This window comes from Cydia pomonella, chromosome 3 (assembly GCF_033807575.1).
Source record: "Cydia pomonella isolate Wapato2018A chromosome 3, ilCydPomo1, whole genome shotgun sequence".
Taxonomy (NCBI): Eukaryota; Metazoa; Arthropoda; class Insecta; order Lepidoptera; family Tortricidae; genus Cydia; species Cydia pomonella.
In genome coordinates this window covers 1204800-1228971 of record NC_084705.1, presented here as the reverse complement: position 1 = coordinate 1228971, position 24172 = coordinate 1204800, and the positions used below count along the sequence as shown (strand labels likewise).

At 37.0% G+C, this 24172-nt stretch overlaps 2 protein-coding genes across 5 annotated transcripts in view; one reads left to right on the top strand and one right to left on the bottom strand.

The window, feature by feature from the left end:
- LOC133515740 (uncharacterized) overlaps window positions 1-24172 on the bottom strand; it is a 99611-nt gene that overhangs the window by 34927 nt on the left and 40512 nt on the right. The window lies entirely within an intron of this gene.
- On the top strand, window positions 1488-22401 carry LOC133515731 (uncharacterized). Of its 3 annotated transcripts, XM_061848297.1 has the most exons (12): window positions 1488-1768; window positions 2345-2410; window positions 3430-3512; window positions 4367-4470; window positions 5107-5185; window positions 7225-7293; window positions 7381-7466; window positions 9698-9846; window positions 10367-10490; window positions 16200-16364; window positions 17151-17246; window positions 21813-22401. In XM_061848297.1, the coding sequence occupies exons 6-12, from the start codon at window positions 7251-7253 to the stop codon at window positions 22317-22319; spliced, it is 1170 nt and encodes a 389-aa protein (XP_061704281.1). In that variant the 5' UTR covers window positions 1488-1768; window positions 2345-2410; window positions 3430-3512; window positions 4367-4470; window positions 5107-5185; window positions 7225-7250; the 3' UTR covers window positions 22320-22401. The 3 variants fall into 3 exon arrangements, with proteins under 3 accessions (XP_061704281.1, XP_061704282.1, XP_061704283.1); XM_061848298.1 differs by lacking the exon at window positions 3430-3512; XM_061848299.1 differs by lacking the exons at window positions 1488-1768; window positions 2345-2410; window positions 3430-3512; window positions 4367-4470; window positions 5107-5185 and having other exon boundaries at window positions 7277-7293; window positions 7381-8855.

Genomic DNA, 24172 nt, shown 5'->3' with positions numbered 1-24172 from the left:
AATCACCTCATAACATTTTAATTTCCCGTTCTATAGCTTAAGGCGAGATATGCCTGGGGTAAATTCTCAGATTCACACACAGGCACACTTGTTTGTTTGTTTGTTTGTTTATTTATTAGACATTTATAAGCTAACAGGTACACCAAATCGCTTACAAACTAGATTACAGTAGGATATACAATACAAATTACATTATATACATTAAAACACAATTCATTATTTTCAGAAATATTAAATATAGGATTATTAAATAAATTAAATTAGTCAAATAGAAAACATCATCATTAAAATTAAATTATTAAAAATATAAGTCAGTTTTTTGTGGCCAAATATTGGCTAAGGAATTCTGATAGCTTTTTACCAAAACCACCAACACTATCCGCGAATATGTCAATCTGCGGGGCAACAATGGACATGACATTAAGGAGAGAGAGCGCCCGAGTCGTGGGTGAGTTAGCGGCGCGGCGGGTGCGCGCGGGGCACCCCGCGAACAGGCGCGCCGGGCGCCGCGCGGGCAGCGCGCTCAGGCCCGGGGGACAGGGACGCCACCCCGGGACGAACAGGCCGAGTCTCTCCAGTACATCCGGATTATTTACTGTGTTGTTTATTACACCGTAGTAGTGCATCAACAACAACAGCTTCCGCCTTAGCTCCAGCGTATGAAGCCCCACCATCCCCGAGACGAAAAGCGAAGGATACAGGATAGGGTAATATCCATACTGCCTTTTGTACAGGTATCGGGCGAATCGTCTTTGGACTCTCTCCACCATTAACTGGTATTTTTTTTCGCTGGGGTCCCACGCTATGGCTCCAAACTCTAACTTACTTCGGACGTAAGCATTGTACAACAATACCGCTACCCTGATGTTTTTAAATTGCGCTGATACCCTCATAATGAATCCGAGCGTTTTCGTAGCGGCTTTACACATCTGTGTTATATGTGTACGAAAGTCCAGCTCCACATCCAGTTTGAGTCCCAAATCAGATATTTCACTGACTCTTCCAAGCGGAACGTCTCGAAGATGGTATGCAGCGTACACTGGTGAACGAGCCCTAGAAAAAGTGATGATTTTACATTTAGATGCGTTAAATTGCAAGTTGTTAGCATCACTCCAACCTGCAAGAGCCTCAATAACTTCACGCACACTACCTTATTTTACTGGGACAGATCAGTGACCCATATTTTTTTTTTGAGCATTAGATGCAAATGCATGAGAGCACTGAGCAAAGAATACAATATTCACAAGGAAATTTTGAGTTTGCGGTTAATTAACCTCTGGCATTCTTTGAGTAACTAAAACTGTAAAAGCGTTCAATTTAAAGAAGAAAAAGAAACCTTTACTGCTTTCCTTGTCTATTCATGTCATACGTGACGTCCTTAAATGTAAATAATTAAATAATCCTCATCGCGTTTTGTAATAGAAATAAATTCATAAGTCGATTAATACGCACCGACCGTGTACAACTACCATAATAAATAATTTTAACTTCTAGAAGGTTACCAATATTATTACACACCACCTACTTGCTACTTGTAACACCAAAACTAAGTAGAATAACAATCATTCATTATGACACCCATCAAAACGTTACCAAAATAATGTTTATAACAATCCGCACAAAATCAAATCCTATTTATTAAATATGATACAAATTTCATGTAAAATATGAGAAAGAAGTCATTCCATGAATCGTCAATACGGCTGAACAATCCAGGCCGTTTGATTGTATTTGGTGCTAAAAACTACCCTTGAAACGATGCCGCGACGTATGTATGATTTTTCATTTTAAGCCCATTTAGTTATTATTTATTCCTATAGAGAAACCATACCAAACAATGAAATTGTTGCAATCAAAACCTGTACCACGCGCACAAAACGTCGTAAGCGCCTCGTTTCGGTCGCGAGATTCACGCTCCGCTTCTATGGTTTGTAGCCATGCCTGTCACGTTCTAACAAGCATGTAAGTGCGAAAGTGACGGGTATAGGCGATTAAAATGGAACCATGCTGCAAAGGTAAATAATATAATTATATTAATAATAAGTAGGTAGGTTAGGGTGTGAAAAAGGCAAGGACGACTTACAGTGGTCAGTATGAACGGAACGCACCTGTTTGTTTTATCGCACAGACCAACCCAACAGACGGTTTTCTGTGTTGTATCGTAACGGTTGAACGCCGTTGATGCACAGTAAATTATAAAAGCGCTGTGCATGTCATGTGAAGGTCGTATCATATCAATAGATTAACAAATCAAGCAGGAATTTCTAAATTTGTTCTTTCTTCAGTTGATGTTTGTGGTAACCTTCTCGAATCATATCGTACAAATCCTTGTTTGTTATTTCAGCTACAACAAGAAGCCCCGTTGACCCGTGCCCCTGGTCACCGCGCCCCGATGACTCCATAGAAAGGGGTTTGTAACTAACGTAATGTTAATGGTTATAATAAATTTTAAAGTGGAATTTTTTGGTTAGACTTGAACTCATGGGCTCTGGTGGCAGTAATTTTTCCACTTTTTAATTTATTCTAAGCTTAATAGCATCGTTCGCAGACGTTTCTGCTTGTCAAAAATTGTACGCCTGGCAACACTGCACCCGCGCCAGCTAGCGGACGCCCCGATTCTGATATTTATTTAGTACTTAAAAGTTTTTTAGAAGTAGTCGTATTTCATATTTTGTTCTGTCCCATTCAGCGGTGAGTTTTGATTTGTATTAATTTCTTTCTGAAATTACCTTTTGAAAAGATATAGACCCCGGGCCGGAGCATATTATATCGTCATTTATCGCCTTCCGGCTGATACTTTGTTACGAGTAGATGATAGTTTAGATGCTATCATGAATTTAAAAAGATAGTCAGCCAGTATCGCGGTGGAAAGACCGTCAGTTGTCAGTGTTTCGGTGGCTGCCATTCCTCAACTCACCAACGAAGCGGCAGCTGGAGTCCACGAGGGTTCATAATACATAGCCGTTAACCACTATAAGAGTTATCGCCCGGGAGGCGATTGCTCATGGTAATCTGTTCCTGGCTCGCGGTCTTTTTTTTTATATTACGTCGGTGGCAAACAAGCATACGGCCCGCCTGATGGTAAGCAGTCTCCGTAGCCTATATACGCCCTCAAGTCCAGAGGAGTTACATGCGCGTCGCCAACCCTAACACTCGGCACCCTCGTTGAGCTCTGGCAACCTTACTCACCGGCAGGAACACAAAAAAATGAGTAGGGTCTAGGCTAGTCTTATTTGGCTGCGGTTTTCTGTAAGGTGGGGGTATTTCCCCAGTTGGGCTCTGCTCTAGATCCGGAATGACATCCACTGCGCTGTGCCCTACCAGACAAAGCGAGATGACATTCACAATGCCCATACCTCTCTTTTGGACGTAGTTTAAGGTCTTACCCGGGTCCGCGTCTAATATAAAGTGTATGTTTTCACATTGCAGATAGACAGACTTACAGAGGCGGTCATGACCTATGCCGAATAATAAAATTTGTGTTTCTAATATCCATCTTTCTAATTGTGTTTGTAAGTAACATCTCTATTATTGTAGGAATAAACTGTTATTTAATAGATTAGATTAGATTAGATGATTAGATGATTTATTTCATGAAAGACAATTACATAATAAATTTGCATTGATGTCAAAAATATAAGAATTTCTATCATGATCGTCAAAATAAAATAATAAAAATAATAAAAATGAAAATAATAACAATACTAATGAAATAAAATTATAGCTCCAATAAGGATTGTCAATACAATTAGAATAAATAAGAGAAACAGTAAGTAGGTAAATACTTACAAAAATCCAAAATATAAATGTACAATGTCAAAACTCACGAAAATACGAGAACAATAAAAATAAAAACGATAAATTAATAAAAATATAAAAACATCTACCACACAGACATGGTGACCAACTGACAAATGATAACGAGCCGACCATCTTAGCCCTACTCACGTCTCTACTCAATATAAAATTAATATACAATAATTATTGTTTTTTCAATACTACCTTGAATCATCGGATATATCGGAACGGGCAAGGTGTTCAAAAATATCTGAACACGCACTCTAACGCCTTGATAATAGAGGCGTGTTCAGATATTTGTGAGCACCTTGGCCGCTCCGATATATCTGATGGTGACTGTACCTATTTATCTTGCCCAAAAGTAAGATATATTTAACAAGAACGCGGAACGCCAGACATAATTCAGTTGTAGTTTTAATTAAGCGCTTAATTATAGCGCGCTGATGGTAAATAATTACCTTTGCCCATGGACACCTGCAAAACCAGTTGGCTTGGAAGTGCGTTATCCGAATGATAGGAGTACACCCTATTGTTTTTTTTTCTTTTCAAATAAGCATCATTATTGCAGACCCTCTCGCCGAATAACAATAACCCTCAGAAATATGTAGAATGTGAGGAAATGGTTTCTGACGTCCAGTGTATTCTGTGCAATATGTACATTTGCCTGTTACAGTGAGTATACATCTGATATTTTTGACTATCCGTATCAATAATTATTTGTTTCACAAGGGGATAAAGTTGTTGTTTAACTCCTTCCCACTATGATACCCGAGCAATAAGCGAAAGATTCCAAAACTAAACCTTGAGCATAGAGTTTTAATTTTCCACCACACTAACACAAAGTAAATACTAGCTGTAAAACATTAAGAATCTATTGGAAAAGTTGTTGTTTAACTGCTCGTGCCAATATTGATACCCGAGCAAGCGAAATAATCCAAAATTGAACCACGAGCGTAGGGAGTGGTTCGAGAGTAGTATCTAGACGGTAGCGAGGGTTTCAAGGCACAAGGGTTAAACAAACTTTGCCTCCGAATGAAACAACATTTTTCACCACACCAACGCGAGGAAAATACTTAGTATAAAATACCAAAAAAACAAACCAAATCAATGTAATAACAAAATCATTATTCAAAAGTCAATTCTAGCAGCTTACTTATGGAAACAACGAGAAATTTGCATCTGATTGCTTTGCCCCACATATGGATAAACTGTAACTTTCCAGCTGGTGTGGTAAAAAAATATTGAATGTGGTTAACCTTACAAATGTCAATAAATAGTAGACAGTTAACTTAATTTTGTCTTTAACAGTTTGTTGCTGAAGTTGACTGCATTGGTGGAACTCTTCTGTAGATGTTTACTAAATGTTTTCAAAATGATCAAAATTGAGGTAAGTATGCATATTTTAATACATTTTCTTATTTTGTTTTGATCGTTTTAATAACAAAACATCTGTGAGACACTGATATATTAATATATTAAACCGGGTCACAATCCATCCCATCATTTGACAACAATGCCGAAAACGAAACGAGGGTAGGGTAACAGCACCAGTGGCCAGCCAGGGACCAGTAGTCAGCCTTTTAAGTCGTTTATTGGTCATAAATATCTGGTATATTCGATTAAACAAATCGCGAGTAGTCAAATAGGAGCTCTGATTCCTTATTCGTTAATACGTAACGCGGCAGGTGCGGTGAGGTATCGGGGAGAGGAAATATACTCGTTCATAAAGGTGATGTTTGTTGACGAGAGCTAGAATGTCATGTCCGCCATATTTTTTACTGCACGTGGTGTTCTTTTAACGCGTGAGAAAAAATATGTTTTAATATAAAAAGTTACTGTTTTTTGTTAATGATGGGTTTATTGGTTAGTTTGTCTATTAAATTGCGTTATATTTAAATAGAAATATCAATATTTAACTTATAAATTGAGGAGGTTGACCACTGGATACCACTTTTTTACAAAAAATCCAGTGCCCAGCCTCCCGCGGCTGACCTTTGGGTTATTAGTTTTTTTTTTTTCGATCCAATACGACCGTTAGGACCGTTACATTTACATTTTCAAATTTAGTTAGGCATGTCTCAGTCAATTTAAAGTAAAACCCAGTAGTCAGCCGCATTTGAAATAACGTTTTAATGCGGCTGACCACTGGGTTTCACGGATCCAGTACTCGGCCATTATCTTCCTTGGTACGTCGCTGCCAAATATTATGAACTTTAACTCATTCAAATAAGGTTCAAAAGTGTATACATACTTTTGTTGAGAAATATTCCAATATCTAACGGGCCCCTGCACGGGTTTCACCAGCATTTAAACCGATTTATAAATAATGAATTCTATTAAATAAACAGATTCATTAATAAAAAATAAGAAGATAAATACAGTGTTTATTAGTTTGCAAGAATAATTTTAAGCACCTATGGCCTACAAATTTCGTGGCATGAGAATTGTACTTATAAGAGTATAGGTACCTACCTATACTCTAGCTTCCTACCTAGGAATGATAAATATTATAATATCGTTAACTTTAATACAAATAATAGTGTTTTTTATTTCATTTTTATTAATAGTTTATAAAGGCTGAGTACTGGGTACACAAAGGCTGCTTACTGGATTTTAGAGGCTGACTACTGGAGAAAAGTGCCATTTTTTGTTTAAACTTAATTATAGATATTATAAAGAGGATTGTTATTTTTTGACATACTTTGTTTTAAAACTATAATAAACAATTGATCTAACCATGTTATGCGTTTATTTATCCGACTAATCCTGTAGAAACGTCGAGAGTACAAACTTTAAAAATGCGTTATAAGGCTGACTACTGGTGCCTTTACCCTAGTTTCTCGTCTCCCCTGCCACCGGCGCCCGCGCCGAGTAATCGGTCGCGGAGGGCTGCAGCCCGCAGTCTGTGTCGAACTACCAACGCGTGCGCCCTATGAAAGTGCTCCTCGTTAAGGAGCGAAACATGTCGAGCAATTATCGACTTTAACGGTTTAATTGTTTTGATCGTATTTTGACCCATTTTTTTGTGTTTTTTTTTTTTAAAGTATCCCATTCGATTCTAATTTGAACCTTTATTCTGACAAACCAAACTTGCAAACTGAAATATATCAGGTACAGTCAGCATCAAAAGTAGCGGATGAAACAACGCTTCAAAAGTATCTGCCATTCTATATCAGCTTAGCAAAACGTGAAGGTTCTATACGTAGAACAATTAAGACTGTAAATTTGGAAAATTTATCCGGAATATCAGATACTTTTGGCGCGTTGCTTGATCCGCTACTATTGATGCTGACTGTACCATATACTAAAGAAAAAGTGACCAAGTCCACCGGTCGCCGAGGCGGGAATTGAACCCGCGTCTTCGTCACCATCATCGAAAACGATGAAGAAGACTATATATAGTTTAGTACTGTTAATATGTTTCAGATTACGCAACTTATTCATCAAACTCAATGTGCTTGCCCTGTGAGTTCTGTCAAAAGTGCTCCACAAATGGTAATAATGTTTTTTTCATAATAATAGAATATCAATGAATTAATAATAAATATTATTTCTAAACTAATAAACTTCCTTATTTTACAGATATCACGAAAAAAAAAAATAAGCGGATGAAACATAAAATATCCACTGCAAAATGGCTGCCAGCGAAATTTTTATTTATGATACAAGTGCGTGAAGTAGGAAATTCGCAACGAGTGGCGATAAATTAAAACACGGCCGAAGGGAGTGTTTTAAATCGACACGAGTTGCGTATCACCTATTCGCAACGTTTTACAGTACATATGGTCCTTTAAACTTTCGACATAGGCACGGAAAGTGCTCATTGCCGCACTAGGACGGAAAAGTATAGCGCCCCACTGTAAATATAATTTCCTATTTAATATGCATAAAACAGTGAGTGGATTTAACTATTGTCTGACATCAGTGAAATATGTTTATTAGAAATAAATAAGACAAGAATCATTCGTGTTTAGTGAAATTACTGCCCTAACAGTCTAGTAGTGTCTTATCTAAGATAATTTATTTATTTAATCTTTATTGCACATAAGGAAACACACTGTACAATAGGCGAATTTAATGCCGTAAGGCATTCTCTACCAGTCAACCTTTAGGCAAATCAGATAAGTTGTAGGCGGTGCAAAACATGAGGTATAGATGATACAATTAGGTACATGTACGAACACAATACAGTCATAAGAAATACACAAACATAAACATACATATATATAAATAATATTGATACAAATACATATACATACATATATATAAAATCAGATGAACTTAAAAAACAGAAACACTAAGATTTTCCAGTACGGCCAACAAAGTGCTCACTTAAGGATTCTTTAAAAGCAAACCTGTTCGGACACTGTCTAATTTTGACAGGGAGACTATTCCAAAGAGCGAGCTGCCTGAACGGAGAAGGAATCCCTGAACGAAGTATCCTGGAAAAATCTAGGGATATATGTACCTACACACCGACGTACCTACACTTGTACAGATATGGCCGTCACACTGGTACGAGTCATATTTGACAAACCAATATAAACCCACGTACACGTCCGTCCGTACGTCCAAAATCAAAAGCACTACCAAAATCGGAATGATGAAAATGACGTCTTTTTTGCATTTGTAATCTGTCTCTGTCACTCTCAAATAAAATGTTCATTTACATACGTGATAGCTTAATTTTTCACACTTCAACTAGCCATGTATATTTAAGTGTAAGCGTTATTATACGGCACGTATATCCCTAGCCAAAGCCCTCGTAAAAAAGTGCTCAAAGTCGCAACAAAAGTTATCCGCTATTATTGATCTTTATTTTCGCTGGCATCTTCGATGATTCAGTTCGACATTCCGGATAAATCTACTTGTGTAAATATTATTATAAGTGATTTCTTGAAAATCGCACTTCGATAGCAATGAAACGGGTGTAAAATGCGTCGTAAAGCCGTTCGATTCGGCTTTCGCAACATTTGTATACGGGTAGTAGCTATTTTTGTGTTGCGAGCGGAATGGCGAGTGTCATGATATGTTTGTGGAGCTTACTGGTTTTGGCGGTGAGGATTATCAACTTTGATCATTTTTTGTGCCCGTGTAGCCAACGTGCATATCGTTGTGGCGAACGAAACGCAACTGTCACAGTGGCACTAATATGGAAGAATGATAGAGAGAGATGACTATGCTACGCTATTACGGAGCGTTAACGATTGTAACGTTGGCTACACGGCCAGGTACTCAAGAGAGTATTATAGGTCTTAGAGCTTAAATTAGAAAGCTGCCAATGTCGTAGTAAAAATCCTTGGTGCTCTATAAAAGTAACATATACTTTACACAAGTTTTTTTAAGGACACCGAAATTGTTTGACTGAGTACTGACTGACGAGATTATGTGACGACCGGTCTGGTCTAGTGGGTCTGGTCTGGCCTATGAAGCCGATGGTCCCGGGTTCCAATCCTGGTAAGAGCATTTATTTGTGTGATGAGCACGGATATTTGTTCCTAGGTCATGGGTGTTTTCTATGTATTTAAATATTTATATATTATTATATTATATATGTCGTTGTCTAAGTACCTACAACACAAGCCTTATTGAGCTTACTGTGGGACTTAGTCAATTTGTGTACTAATGTCCTATGATATTTATCTATTTTAAATTACAATTTAAATACCACATACTTCATACAATTTGTACTTCTTATCCTGACCGGCGCCGGCGGTGAGTTAAGACTAATAATTGTTATCGTAAAAACTTGCTTCATCAATATAAATAGTCATATAATATTTTATCACCACTGAAACGATTTCGTAAGTTATCAAATACTATTTATTCATATTGGTGTCGATATCCTTTCTAAATTTAAAGTGTTTATGCAAGTCTGCTTACAGTATACAAGTTACAGATATCAACAGCATGCAGCGAGGACATAACTCCGACAGGGAACGAAGTGAATCAAGAGGTGGACAAAGTGATTGAGGATGAGATCACCAGCAAACTCAGTAAAGACTTGGCGCAGAGCATCGAGAAGAAATTCCTCGTGGACCTGGAAAAGTAGGTTTCAAAGTAATATTATGTACCAATCAAAAAGAATGAAAGGTAGTACTGTTAGTAAAAATCATGGTCGCTTATGGCCGAGATTGTGATATCATTGCACGCCAATTTGGCAGACAACCATGTTGCGTGACAATTGGCGTGTTATTGTTTTGATGCGTGTATCGGCTTCGAGCACCACCGGCTTCCGACACGTCGGAGAGGAGGAGCCCAAGCGATATCTTACCGTACAAATCGTTCTCCCATTTTTCGTGAGGGGAAACGTGCACACAGTCTCACTTCTCACTCACTACATATATCATTCATCTTCATACACACGTCAAAGACAATTCTTGCACACCTCGATCTCATTTTGTATATGGACGAGTCGTGGTGCGTACCGCGCTATGCCCAGTTGGGCATGTGCTTCGGCAGAGGGAAAGTAGTGCGAATGCCGACTACCTTTCGATGTTCGTCTAAAGTTCATGGTAATAACCAGGTGATTCAAAGGATATAAAAATTTACAGAAACGTTTTTGCAGATCAGTGAACATGGTGCTAGTGAAGATCCAGATGCTTCTGCAAAACGGCACCACCCACATCCTGGAGCGGCTGTCCGACCTTCAGGGGCAGTTAGAAGAGATCAGAAAGTCTACAGGAACAGAGGTTTCAATACAGTTGTTCTTTTTTATAGCTTTAAACAGGCTTTATGTATGTAGGAAACACTGGTCAAAGAATCAGCAGCTGATTTTGCTAGGTCCCTTTTAATTATTCTATATTTAATTATATTTCATGTAATATTAAGCCATTTTGGTGTGAATTAAATAGTTTTAGTGTTAATTTTAATGTATACATAATAAGTGAAGTGCTTTAGTGACGTTTACAAGTGTCTTGTAATATCTTAAATTTGTAGCCGTTGTAGGTTATAAATTTAAATTTGTGTTCGTCTCGGTATATTTTCTATGTTTTTATCGCTATTTATTACCAATTTTGTTTGTATTACAGCGTAGTAAATCATTGTACAGAGTCAGAACACAGTGTAGGCATAGTGAAACGTCACTATTTCATGTAAGTACGCTCGTAATATCGCTTAGCTTGAGTAAGCAATTCCCTGGTTTGTTTTGGGTCTATCCTACTATAAAATACATTTATAATGCTAACTCGCAGAGCAGCTGCAGCGGTTCGCCAGCAGGAGGCTGACAAACTCCAAATTACCTTGCTGGAATTAAAAAAATCCAAGGAATTGTGTGCTCAATTGCTTAGTGAAAGAGAGGATAGTGAAAAGGAACTATTATTATCACTTGATAGTGTAGAGAAGTTAAAGAAGGAACTATGTTCTTTAGAAAATGTTTACAATGATGTAAATTCAGAGCGGGCCCGGCTCCAGGAGACGGTTGACAAGTTTACTGAGTGTAGTGCAGCATATGAACAGGCCTTGACAGACATCAACTCATTAGAGAGAGCACTGCACGACGCCCACGAGCAAATCTACGAGCTACAGGAGGCCCAAAATATTGCTGCAGCGGCACACACTCAAAACTTATTCGAGGAACTGGTCCGGCCCGACTCACAGTTGGTTGCCGCTCCAATTGAAAACCCTGTTGTTAGTATAGATTTAATCAATGAATCCACCACACCAAGACTAGTAAATTGCAGCGGAAACAAACTCAAAAAATATATTAAATTAAATAGAATGATTAAAAAAAACCAGAGGTTATCAAAAATGAATAAATTGTTTTTTAAGAAATTGAGATTTTGTAAAATTAATGTTAATTTAGTGGATAAGTTAGACTTGTATTCTGTTCAATTAGAACATAGTAAACTACAGTATGAAACTGACACACAGATTTTAAAATCAAAAGTTCAGAGTTTGGAGGATTCTATACAATCCCTAGAAACAATAAATGAGAGTTCGAAAAAGGTGATTAATGAATATTCTTTAGCCATGGATGATTTAATATCCCAGATTAAGCACAATTCAGAGCGGTTTGAGTCGCTGACCAATGCCCAGTCATGTGCATGTAAGCAAGCGACTGGACATTTGTTGACCAGTGTACTCGATCCAAGCCTGTGTGACAGTTTACCACAACAGCAAATAAATGATAATAGCTCCTTCCACACTCCACAACAAAGCACACCTAAACCTAATATTATTATGTATTGTGATGAAATTGGGAGCAATATGAGCTCATTTTTAAACTATTACCTAAAGGGACTTAGTACAATCAGCAATTGTCTGCCTCACAGTAGCTTTGAAAATATCTTAAAACAAATTTTAAATGACAGTAATATTAATTCTAAGACAACACTGCTAATTCTTATGGGTAATAGGGGAAATGTGAACAAAAATAATTTACTTAAATACTTTGAACAGTTAAATTCACTTGCAGTGCATGAAATTATTATTTTCACATTCCCCTATTGTGAGCAAATGTCAGAGGCAGAAAATAACATTAGACATAAGTTGAATATATCTCTATATAATCTTTGTACATATAGTAGTAAGTTTATCATAATTGACACTAACAAATTTGTTAGTAAATACCATATGCCTATGGTGTTTTTGACTAAAGGTAAGTGTTACCTTTCAAATTATTACAAGAGACAAATAGCTTTATCGCTATCCTATTTACTTGACATTTCTGCCAAGAATTTGGCAGACAACTCTGCTCCTATTGAGCAGCCCAGTATGAGCTTGGAATTGGTTCCAGTCATAACCAATGATTTAAACTAGCTGTTAAGACAAAAGATTCTGTCTCTGGCAATTTAGTTTTAAATAAATATAATGAAAAATACTGTAAACATGGAAAGTATATCCACCTGGTGCATCAAAACATTCAATGTATTAGAGGAAAAGATTTACAGATTGAACTTTTTATGAACGATTTTTATGTTGATATTTTATGTATTACTGAACATTGGTTAACAAATAATGAATTAATGCCTCAATTTAATAATCATCAGGTGGGAAGTTCGTTCACCAGAATTAGTTCCATACATGGTGGGTCGTTAATTATATTAAATAGTCAGTTAAAATTTAAGGAACGTAAGGATATTGTATCCATGTCTGTTGAACGGACTATAGAACTAAGTGCAGTAGAATTGGAGCAATTTATTGTTGTCTGTGTGTATAGGCCGCCATTAAGTAATTTTGAAATATTTGAAAGTGTAATGGATTCTGTGCTACTTAAAATATCATCTTCTAGTAAGAAATTATTTATATGCGGCGACTTTAATGTAAATATTTTGGAAAATTCAACAATGTCTTGTAGATTGTTGAATCTATTCAAATCTGGTAATCTCAACCACATGTTTATGGAGCCTACTAGAGTGACTGCTACTAGTGCAACCTGTATAGATAATATTTTCACTGATATTGTTCCTATTACTAAAAAAGTTATCAGTAATTTAGAATCAGACCACTTAGGTCAATTAATGGTATTTGAGACATTAAGGAAAAATACTTTGAGAAAACAAATAACTTTTGTACCAGTAACCTCGGACCGCGTAGAAAGAATGAAGCAAAGCCTAGTTCAGGCGCTACCCTTTTTGTCTTCCGATATGGGTCCAAATAGTATGTATAATTCATTCTTTCACACTTTTATAGATCATTATAATGCGATATTTACTTCAAAATCGGTCGTAGTTAGTGGTGCATCAGTTTTTAGTGAGTGGGCTACTGCGGACTTACATCAACGAAGACGTGCACTGTATGCCTTGTATGAGGAACGGCGGTTTAACACGAGTGATGAATTTAAAGAACATGTCAAGCAATATTCGAAAAAGTTTAAAATAGATTGTCATATAGCTAAGCGAAATTATCTAAGTGAAAGAATAAAAAATAGTCCCAACATTATTAAAGCAACCTGGAAAGTAATCAATGTGGAGACTGGTCGCTCGAAACACAGAGTGAATGATTTTAAACTAAATATTGATAACAAAATTATAGATTCCAATTTAGAAGTAGCTACAGAATTTGAAAATTTTTTCACTGACGTACCAGTTTTCACAACTAAGGATTTAAATTCATCACCCTCATCCGCTGTTACTCTATTAAAAGATAACGCTCCAGAGTGTTGTGGAGATTTTCATTTTGAACGTGTTTGTACCTCCGATGTAGTAAAGGCGTTTAATTCGGTTAATGTCAAAAAAACGAATGACCTCTGGGGAGTCTCTGTCCATGCTGTCAAATCCTTAGTAGAAATTATAGCGCCTGACTTAGTAATTATATTTAACAACAGTGTTGATTGCGGCGAGTTTCCTGATTTAATGAAACATAGTAAAATAACTCCTTTATTTAAATCGGGTAGCAACTCTGACCCCACTAACTTTAGACCGATATCTGTGCTACCAACGTTCAGTAAGATTTTTGAAAAATTAATTCTTTCTCAATTAGTACGACATTTTAACGTCAATAATTTAATGCATAATAAGCAGTTTGGTTTTACACGGGGTCGCTCGACAACCGATGCTGGTGTTGAGCTAATTAAGCATATCTTCGATGCCTGGGAGGAGTCACGAGATGCTATAGGTATCTTCTGTGATTTGTCTAAGGCCTTCGACTGCGTTTGTCATGAAACATTAATCAGGGAAACTACACTATTATGGAGTTAGAGGAGCGGCACTGGATTTACTTAAGTCCTACTTAAATGGTAGAATACAAAGGGTCGATGTGAATGGACAGCGATCACCGGGGTCATTGGTCTCTATGGGTGTACCACAGGGATCAATATTGGGACCTTTCCTGTTCCTTATCTACATAAATGACTTGCCATTCCTTGTAAAGACCCACCATGATATAGTATTGTTTGCAGACGACACTTCACTTATTTTCAAAGTCACACGACAGCAACAAGCTTACAATGATGTAAACGATGCTATTTCAAAAGTAGTAAATTGGTTCAATGTTAATAATTTATTGTTAAATGAGAATAAGACTAAATGTATAAAGTTTGTCACTAGTAATGTAAGGCATGTAAAAACAAGTGTCATTGTGAAGGATGAGGAATTGGAATTAGTTGATAGTACAGTTTTTCTTGGTATAACTTTAGATTCTAAACTCCAGTGGGGTCCCCATATTGCTACTCTTTCGAATAGACTGAGTTCTGCAGCTTTTGCAGTAAGCAAAATCCGTCAGTTAACTGATGTAAAAACAGCTCGATTAGTATATTTTAGTTACTTCCATAGCATTATGTCATATGGTATTTTACTGTGGGGTGGTGCTTCAGATATAAATACCATTTTTGTTCTGCAGAAGAGGGCTATTCGAGCAATATATAAAATGAACCATAGAGACTCACTGAGAGATAAATTTAAGGAAATTGACATCATGACAGTGCACTGTCAATACATTTATGAGAATATTCTGTATGTGCATAAAAATATTGCCGATTTTAAGAAAAATTGTGACATTCATAATATTAATACTAGAAATAAACATAAGTTCGCCGTGCCCTTCACTCGGCTCCATAAAATTAAAAAATCATTCATGGGTAATTGTGTGAGATTTTATAATAAACTTCCAAACCATATTACTGAGTTACCAATTAATAAATTTAAGAATCATGTAAAGCGTAAACTTATTTCTAAAGCTTATTATACCACACAAGACTACATGAATGATAAAACAACGTGGGATTAATTGTGATTCGAAATGATTAATTATTTATTATATTTGAATAATGATGATGAAATGGATATTCCAATGCATGTATTTCCTTTGTTGTTTTTATTATATTTGTTTGACATTTAGAATTTATTCTAGAAACAATCTAGACTAGTATTTTTTATACATTTTTTTTGTATGACTATATTTTGTGAATGTTTTAGTATTAAATTTGATCTATGAATTATATTCATTAGTATTATATATGGAATAATATTTACAACATCAATAAATTGCTCTGATAATTAGATTAAGATAATTATATGTAATACTGTCTTACTATTCATAAGTGCTTGTTGCTAGGCCTACATGAATAAAGTATATTTGAATTGAATTGAATTGAATTGTCTATCCCCTGGGCTATTCCTGCAGAAATGAATAACTTAATTTAATATTTCGTAACTAGTATCTACGCCAATTCTCGGGATTACTTGCCACTTGCCAAGCGGACCCCAGACTCCCACGAGCCGTGACAAAAAGCCGGGATAACGTGAGGAAGATGACAGTCTGGTAATGTCTGTTGCCATATATTTTGCTCTCCGAGGTGATGCATCAGATGTTGGTGTGCGGGTACGCCCTGATAGGGCACAACCCTACACAGATCAGCTTGGGGACTATACTCCAAGCCCTCTCGCGCACAAGAGGAGGCCTGTGCCCAGCAGTGGGGCGTATATATGCTGAATTATTAATGTCTACTGCCGTATTTGCAGCTGGATACATGCCTCAAAGAACGTGAGAACGAGACCGCCCAGCTCGCCGAGAAGGCGATGCATCAGATGGTGGTGTGCGGGTACGCCCTGATAGGGCACAATCCTACACAAGCCGTCGGTGCGGTTATTACTATGAAGAATATGATCAAGACTCGTTTGCAGCCCGTAAGTACCCGTGATATATTTTTATTTTTTGGCCACCACCACACAAATTGACCAAGCCCCACAGTAAGCTCAATAGGGCTTGTGTTGTGGGTACTTAGACAATGATATATATAATATAAATATTTAAATACATAGAAAATACCCATGACTCAGGAACAAATATCCGCGATCATCACACGAATTAAACGCCCGAACCAGGACTCAAACCCGGGACCATTGGCTAAATAGGAAGGGTCACCATCCACTAGGCCAGACAAGTTGTCAAATTTTAAAATTCCATATAGGAATGAAAAACATGACATAGACAGACAAGCTAGACAAACTCTACACTTCTACAGTATCAATAATGCAAGACATGCTCAACTTAATAAGACCATTAAAGCTGTCGCTCAAGTAAAGTCGCTCTTATACCGACCTTTACAGTCATCTGAATAGATCTTATGGCTTTCTAAACAATTTCACTTCGATTTTGAATTCTGCAACAGTCATTTGCAAAAGCCAAGATGACAATGGTACCTACATCGACAAACGCCAAACGCCATCTAAGGACGGGCCTTACGGGCACTAAGTATGATGCTAGTTCAGTGGTGTCACTCACGAATTCGAGCAAATCGTGCAGTCTAACGCAATTAGTTGCGAGCAATCACGCGCTATTTTCCGTATCCGTAGCTTATGGACGCCTGTAACTCCAGAGGAGTGACGTGCGCGTTGCCGAACCTAACACTCCGCACCCTCGTTGAGCCTTGGCAACAATTGTGCATATCTAATTAAGCAACCCGGTTCCAGGTCCGCGCGCAGAAGAAGGAGCTTGACGAATTGTTGAAGGCTTGCGGCCATGAACACGACTCTCTGAAGAAGGTCATTAAATGTGTCATCGCTAAGGTACTGGATTATTTAACGCGTGGATTCCTTACTAATTCCACTTAGTATTGCCGAACAAACTATTAAAGTATGGCATCTAAAAGGGCCTAGTGATTAACAGTGCCGGACGGTATCGGCTTGTCAGTTAGAACAAAAAGTTGATAGGTCCGAGCAACTGACAAGCCGATACCGTCCGGCGAACTCTTCATTAGTTATTATACTTCATTAGCCCCTTTAGGAAGGAGCCACAATAAATTATAAATCTGTCAACGTTTTTCAACGTTCAGTTTTATATATCCATTATTTTACTGCTGTTTTTAATTCCAATTATTCAGCAAGCCTTTGCCTGTATAATTTGACCTGTAACTTACCTAATCCTATGGCTTAGCCGACTTATTTTACAATCGATTACATAATCTACCAAACCAAACTCTGATCAAAAGTAAAGTACATAATCATAAATGCGTGATAGGAGGATATCTCAAAATGGCAAAAAAGTTTCAAGCCCAAATCAGGGGCCTATTTTTAGATTTCGAGCGCTCGTTTTCGTCACTCGAAAATCTGTGGACACCTGCAAAATAGTGTTTTTGAAATACGAGCGATATAAATTGGGAATCTAGTGGTATTGACCATTCATTTTTAATTCTATTAGCAGAATTTAAATGCCTAAGTAGTAGCGGAGAACTCGAAATCAAGCGATCAAAATTCAAAAATCGGTCCCCTGGTCATACACTACCATTTTTACAAGCTTTTATTTAACTTACATATAACTATGTATGTTTGTGCGGGTCAAATCTGGCAAGTTTAGTTTCACCCACTTCCCGGGTTCCGATCGCGACTTAAGTAGTTATGTTAGTCGGGTGACAATGCAGTATTATGGTACTATCGAGCTGATCTGACGACAGAGACAGGAAGCCATAGGAACTCTGTGATAAAACAACGCAACCTAATTGTGTTTGGGGTATTTAGAATTGTCTCGATGAGTATTAGTTGCTTGTGGAAAAAGTACAGTCAGCGATCAAAGCTTGAACCAAAGATGAAATTTTTATTACGCATGTAAATTATGGTATGACAACTGCAGTTAAAAATAGGTAATTTAGTTTTGAAATCAGAATTTTAATGTAAGTAGCTCACAGTTCCTTTCGCAACGCGTTCTTATTCGCGGTTTCCAGTAAACACTCATTTGTGTGTTCTTCGGGCCTTTGATTTGTAATTTATGCGGCATGAACGCCGAGTATATTTTGGAAATATGTTTATTTCCCACTCTGACACTTCGATTGACGGACATGTTTGAAGATTTCTTTAACAACTGCGTTTCGTTTGGTTAGCCTGTAAATTTTCGTGATGAGAACCATCAGCTATATGGCATAAGCGTCCAAAAAGAATTTTGATATGAAAATGAAGTAATTTTGTTATCATTTGCGCGTGCATTTCGCTCGTATAATCGAATAACTTGAATCTATTTCCGTAGAGATAGTCGATAATCCGTTGGACCGTCAAGATGGTTGTTACGACTTTTTACTAAGTGGTAATTTCCGTGGTTGCGGTAAACCTAATGATAGCTTTGTATTCTAAAGAAACGTTTACGAATTTAAAGTACGTGAGCTGCTATGCATTTTGACCGCGAGTTGTCCCTTATACTCCATTTTGTAGTTATGGTGATCTGTTTATTGGTCCAGTGTCAGCGAAAGTCTCCGTTAATGCTTGGGCAAAAATTCTTTAGTATGTATGTATGTTCTCCTCTGCGGGACGAAATTCTCAACCGATTCTAGAAAAAAATTGTGCGCATATTCGATAGTTAGATTTTCCGTCGATTCGTTTTTTGGTAATGTTCTTAATGGCGGAAATTGGCATAAAGGATTTAAGGATTTTAGGGTATTGGGTCTATGGCGCTTAAGCCTATTGTGAGTTCGCTGTGATAATGACTCACAAAGTAAATATTTTTTTAGTATGTAGCGAGGTCTACAGCTCACAGAGCCACCTAAAGTACTCTGTACTCATAGGTATTTCAAGCAGCTTCATCTACATCTTTTCATTGAGCATATTATTTTCCCACACCTACACAGTTACTGGAATAGCGAAAGTCAATCTAGGTCACACGGATAGACCTGACCGGATCGTGCTAACATCCGTGCTAGTGTCGAAATAGCGTCTATGATTCAAATTCGCTGATATTTACTTTTTTTTTTTAATAATCCATTGGAATATCCACAAGACACTGTTTAAGGCAATTATATCTGTTGTTAAATGTTTTGTCTATTCCTTCTTTCCGTTTTTTTTCAAGAGCAACAAGAATGAACTAGTCAAGCATACATTGCGTAGTTTGACGGCCTTAGCTATTAGTGTACTAGAATCTGCAACGATTCGTTTTTAGGGTTCCGTAGTCAACTAGGAACCCTTATAGTTTCGCCATGTCCGTCTGTCTGTCTGTCTGTCTGTCTGTCTGTCTGTCTGTCTGTCTGTCTGTCCGAGGCTTTGCTCCGTGGTCGTTAGTGCTAGAAAGCTGAAATTTGACATGGATATATATATCAATAAAGCCGACAAAGTCGTATAATAAAATCAAAAAATTTAATTTTTTTTAAGGTACCTCCCCTACACGTAAAGTGAGGTGAATTTTTTTTTTCGCTTCAACCCTAGAGTGTGGGGTATCGTTGGAAAGGTCTTTCAAAACTAATAGGGGTTTTCTTGAAACATTTTTGATAAAGTGAATATATTCGGAGATAATCGCTCCGAAAGAAAAAATAAATGTGTCCCCCCCCCCCCTCTAACTTTTGAACCATAGGTCCAAAAAATATGAAAAAAATCGTGGAAGTAGAGCTTAAGAAAGACATTAAATGAAAACTATAGCGGACATGATCAGTTTAGCTGTTTTTGAGTTATCGCAAAAAGTTTTCCCTTCATAGTAAAAAGACTTACTTTAATTAGGTACTGATTATGCAAATTTGTCTATTTGTTTAACTCGAGTGAAAGGGTACCTGTTTCATCCTTTGGTTAACAATTTACTATACTTTAAGCTCCAGTTTAGCTTATTGTGACGGAAGAGTAACTACGGAACCCTACACTGAGCGTGGCCCGACATGCTCTTGGCCGGTTTTTATTTATATATAGCGTAACAGACAAACGGACAGCGTGAGCTTTGTCATAGGGTTCCAATTATCACCCCTAGAGTACGGTACTTTAAAAAGTATTCTGAATATAAAAGGTATTTTCTTCCCCCAAAAGTCAAATAGAGGTATTTAATTAGGGATTGCAAACCGGATTGCTTTTCAATCCGGCCGGATCCGACCGGATTTTGGCCCTGATCCGGCCGGATCCGGCCGGACCGGATCCGGATTGGTATAGGAATATTTAAGTTAATTAAATGACATATTTTTCTACTTTTTTGCGTAATACCTATTCCTAAATCTATAATTTGAAGTTAATAAATAACTTCTTAACAATAAAATAGAACTTAGTAGAAAAAAGTGTTACAATGTCAATATCACTTTTTGTTTGACAAGTTTTCATAACTGTTCTCTGATTGTATTCTTTGTAACGTTGATATCCATTCTAGTAACGAAATAAGATATATTACTTTTAATGCGCTCCAATATTACCTTGTTCTAATTTTTTTGTCCGAGAAAGTAGTAAACTGTATGATTTAAATTTTTTTTTACAGAAAAGTGTATTGGTCAAATCAAAGGGAAAAAAAACACGATATGACGATCTCATGCGCAAAATAATAGAGTGTAGGATTAAAAACCATCGCGGAAAGGGACTTCCTAAGAAAAGTTACATGGATCAAATAAATAATTGGCTAGACGTAGAGTAGCACGTACCAGATAAAGGAAATTGCATAAGATTGGATTAAATTGTAAAGACAAAAGATTCTCTCTTAAACTTGAATAGAAAAGAATCTATAATTTATCATATATATATATATATATATATATATATATATATATAATCCGAATAAACTAAACATTATCAATATTATCAAATATTCATGCCACACTCTAGTCTGTTTAGAACCGCCGACTTAATCCTGTTCATTTGTTTCGTTTTAATCTCCTATCACAATATTATGACACATCATTAACCTTCTCCTTACCATAAATTAAAATTGCCTTCCATGGCATCTTCATGCTTTAATTTTTCCTTCTATTACAGTATTTATGTAATCGTCATATCGTGCTACCAATATGAAAGAAGAAGTAATCCTCTCCTGTTCCCAATCATCGTCATTATAAATATATTTTTATCTCACTAAATATAAACTTTTTTATTCGTTTTCTGTTTTGTCAACATCATACCTCTCATCCGTCGCCTTTTCCTCTTCTAAAACGCACAGCGCGTGTTGTATTTAGGCATTTTTTTATTTTACCGGATCCGGTAGCTCCTGAAAAGTGCCGGATCCGGCCGGATTACCGGATCCGCCGGACCGGATTGCAATCCCTATATTTAATACGTATACCTTAAAATTCTTTATCTTCGAATTCAATTTTAAACAACATTAGTTTTGAAGATACCGCTATGGGTCTTATGAGGGCAGTATTGCTAGTCGTGTTAAAATTACAGTTACTCATGGATAGTTTGTTTACGTTTCAGTCGCCCATGGTAAAGTCCACCATGATGGATGTGACTAGTCAACTTATGCAGGGCGTAGTCGAACTGACCAAGGTACTCGCACACGGCGCCATGCATGAAGCTTGCCTCATTGAAGTAATCAAGACAGTCGAAGACGAAGCCTTTGGTCTCGTCAGCAAAGTCCGAAACTGTGCATTTGGAAACTTTACAGAAGAAGTCAACAAATTCATAGAAGAAAACAACGCAACAGTATTAGATATACCTACAAAGAAGAGTCGTAAAATTAAAATAGATCCTAATAAGAAAGAAGTTGTAGAAATGAAGCAATTAATCAGGAGAATGCTCAGTGAGGCTAATGTTAATGACTTAGACAAACGTTTTAAGAAGAAGTTGAAAAAACTGCAAGCGGATTTGGCATCTGGTGAAACCGAAACCAATGCAACATTCAATGTAAATGTCACTTTAAATGATTCTAAAGATTTGAACAGCACGTCATTTGTTTCAACTGTAATTTCAAATGATATCTAAAGCATTATATAAGATGTTTTTATTTGAATATCAGCTTGTAGAACACGTTTTATTTCTTAACATATTAGAGAATCTAAAAATATACTCGCTTTATTATTTGACGCTGTTGATGTGAAAAATGGTTAAATTTATAATATAAAGCATGTGATTAATGGTATGCCATAAACTTAAAATAATATTTTAGAGTTACAATGATGAAACCAGCTATGTTATAAAACGTTCAAATAATTCCGAAAAATTAACATGGCTACCTGTATTGATATTTAACCTTTTACGATTTTCACACATTATTAAACTTAAAATCTCATTTACAGTACATATGGGGCTACTTTATAGCACTAGTGCGAGAAGTAGCATATTACGTTACTGTGTCGAACATTTAAAGGGCCATATGTACTGTAAAACGTTGTACGATACATGTGCGAATAGGTAATTCGTAACTCGTGTCGATTTAAAACACTCCCTTAGGTCGTGTTTTAATTTATCGCCACTCGTTTCGAATTTCCTATTTTTCGCACTTGTATCGTAATGTACTATTTCGTGGAGTAGAATTACTATTAATAAGTTGTGGAATTGTTGCTATTTATCGAAGAATAGTATCTGAAGTTGCACGTTTACACGGTTACTGGTGTTAAATATAAGCGCTCATGTCCAAAGGAACTGAAAGTTTTATAACATTTTTGTTCTAATCTTAAACAGAAGCCAGTTTTCAGAATAAAGCAAGGCAATGTCTAAACTAAATTACCGGGTTTACTGTTACCTGGTATTATGGATCAAAGATTTTAATGAGTACCTAATGTGGTTGCCATTACAGTTTTAGTTAAGATCAGTCATTTCCTGTTTAATCCACTTTTAGTTCGCATCTAGGTTAAGCCTGACTATTTATGTATTGACATAAGGTTTCCGAATTAGGGTTACCATACGACAGGATTTCCCCAAACATGTTAGGCTTTTTGTCTTTTGTCAGGATTTCGAGGTCTTGGCAAATGTTTGGATAGTAGTTAAAGTTAATTTTGTTGGCATTTTCCGAAAATCGACAACCATTGTGCCTATTTTGCGTGAAAAGAGGTAGCGCTACTCTAACTACCCCAGCTCCTCAATGAGACCTAGCAAGTCTTTAGGTTGCTAACTACCTCCTTTAATTTTTTTTTTATACTACGTCGGTGGCAAACAAGCATACGGCCCGCCTGATGGTAAGCAGTCTCCGTAGCCTATGTACGCCTGCAACTCCAGAGGAGTTACATGTGCGTTGCCGACCCTAACCCCCTCCCGCCCCTCGTTGAGCTCTGGCAACCTTACTCACCGGCAGGAACACAACACTATGAGTAGGGTCTAGTGTTATTTGGCTGCTGTTTTCTGTAAGGTGGAGGTACTTCCTCAGTTGGGCTCTGCTCTAGATCTGGAATGACATCCACTGGCTGTGCCACACAAAGCGAGATGACATTCACAATGCCCATACCTCTCTTATGGGACGTAGTTTAAGGACGTACCCGGGTCCAATTAATGTGCACGGATTGCCTAGGTATTTGCTCCTGTTTACAGTCTAGGAGAATATTATGTTTTATTGTTTCCTCTTCTTCCATGCACGATCTGCACTTTGGGGCTGTTAGTTTTATTCATATTATGTAGGTGTTTGTTTAGTGTGTTATGTAACGTCCTGTTATTAATCCCACTATTTTACGTAGTTGGTTTCTTGGTGTTTTGAGTAGTGTTTTGATGAGCTTGAACGCCTGGGTAAATTAGAAACCGCAACAAACCCTTAGAAACTAGCTAATGTTGGAGATGGGCACAGGAAAGGCAAAGTTACTTATGGTGTATATGTTTAATACAACAACACGTGCGCGTAGAGAGCA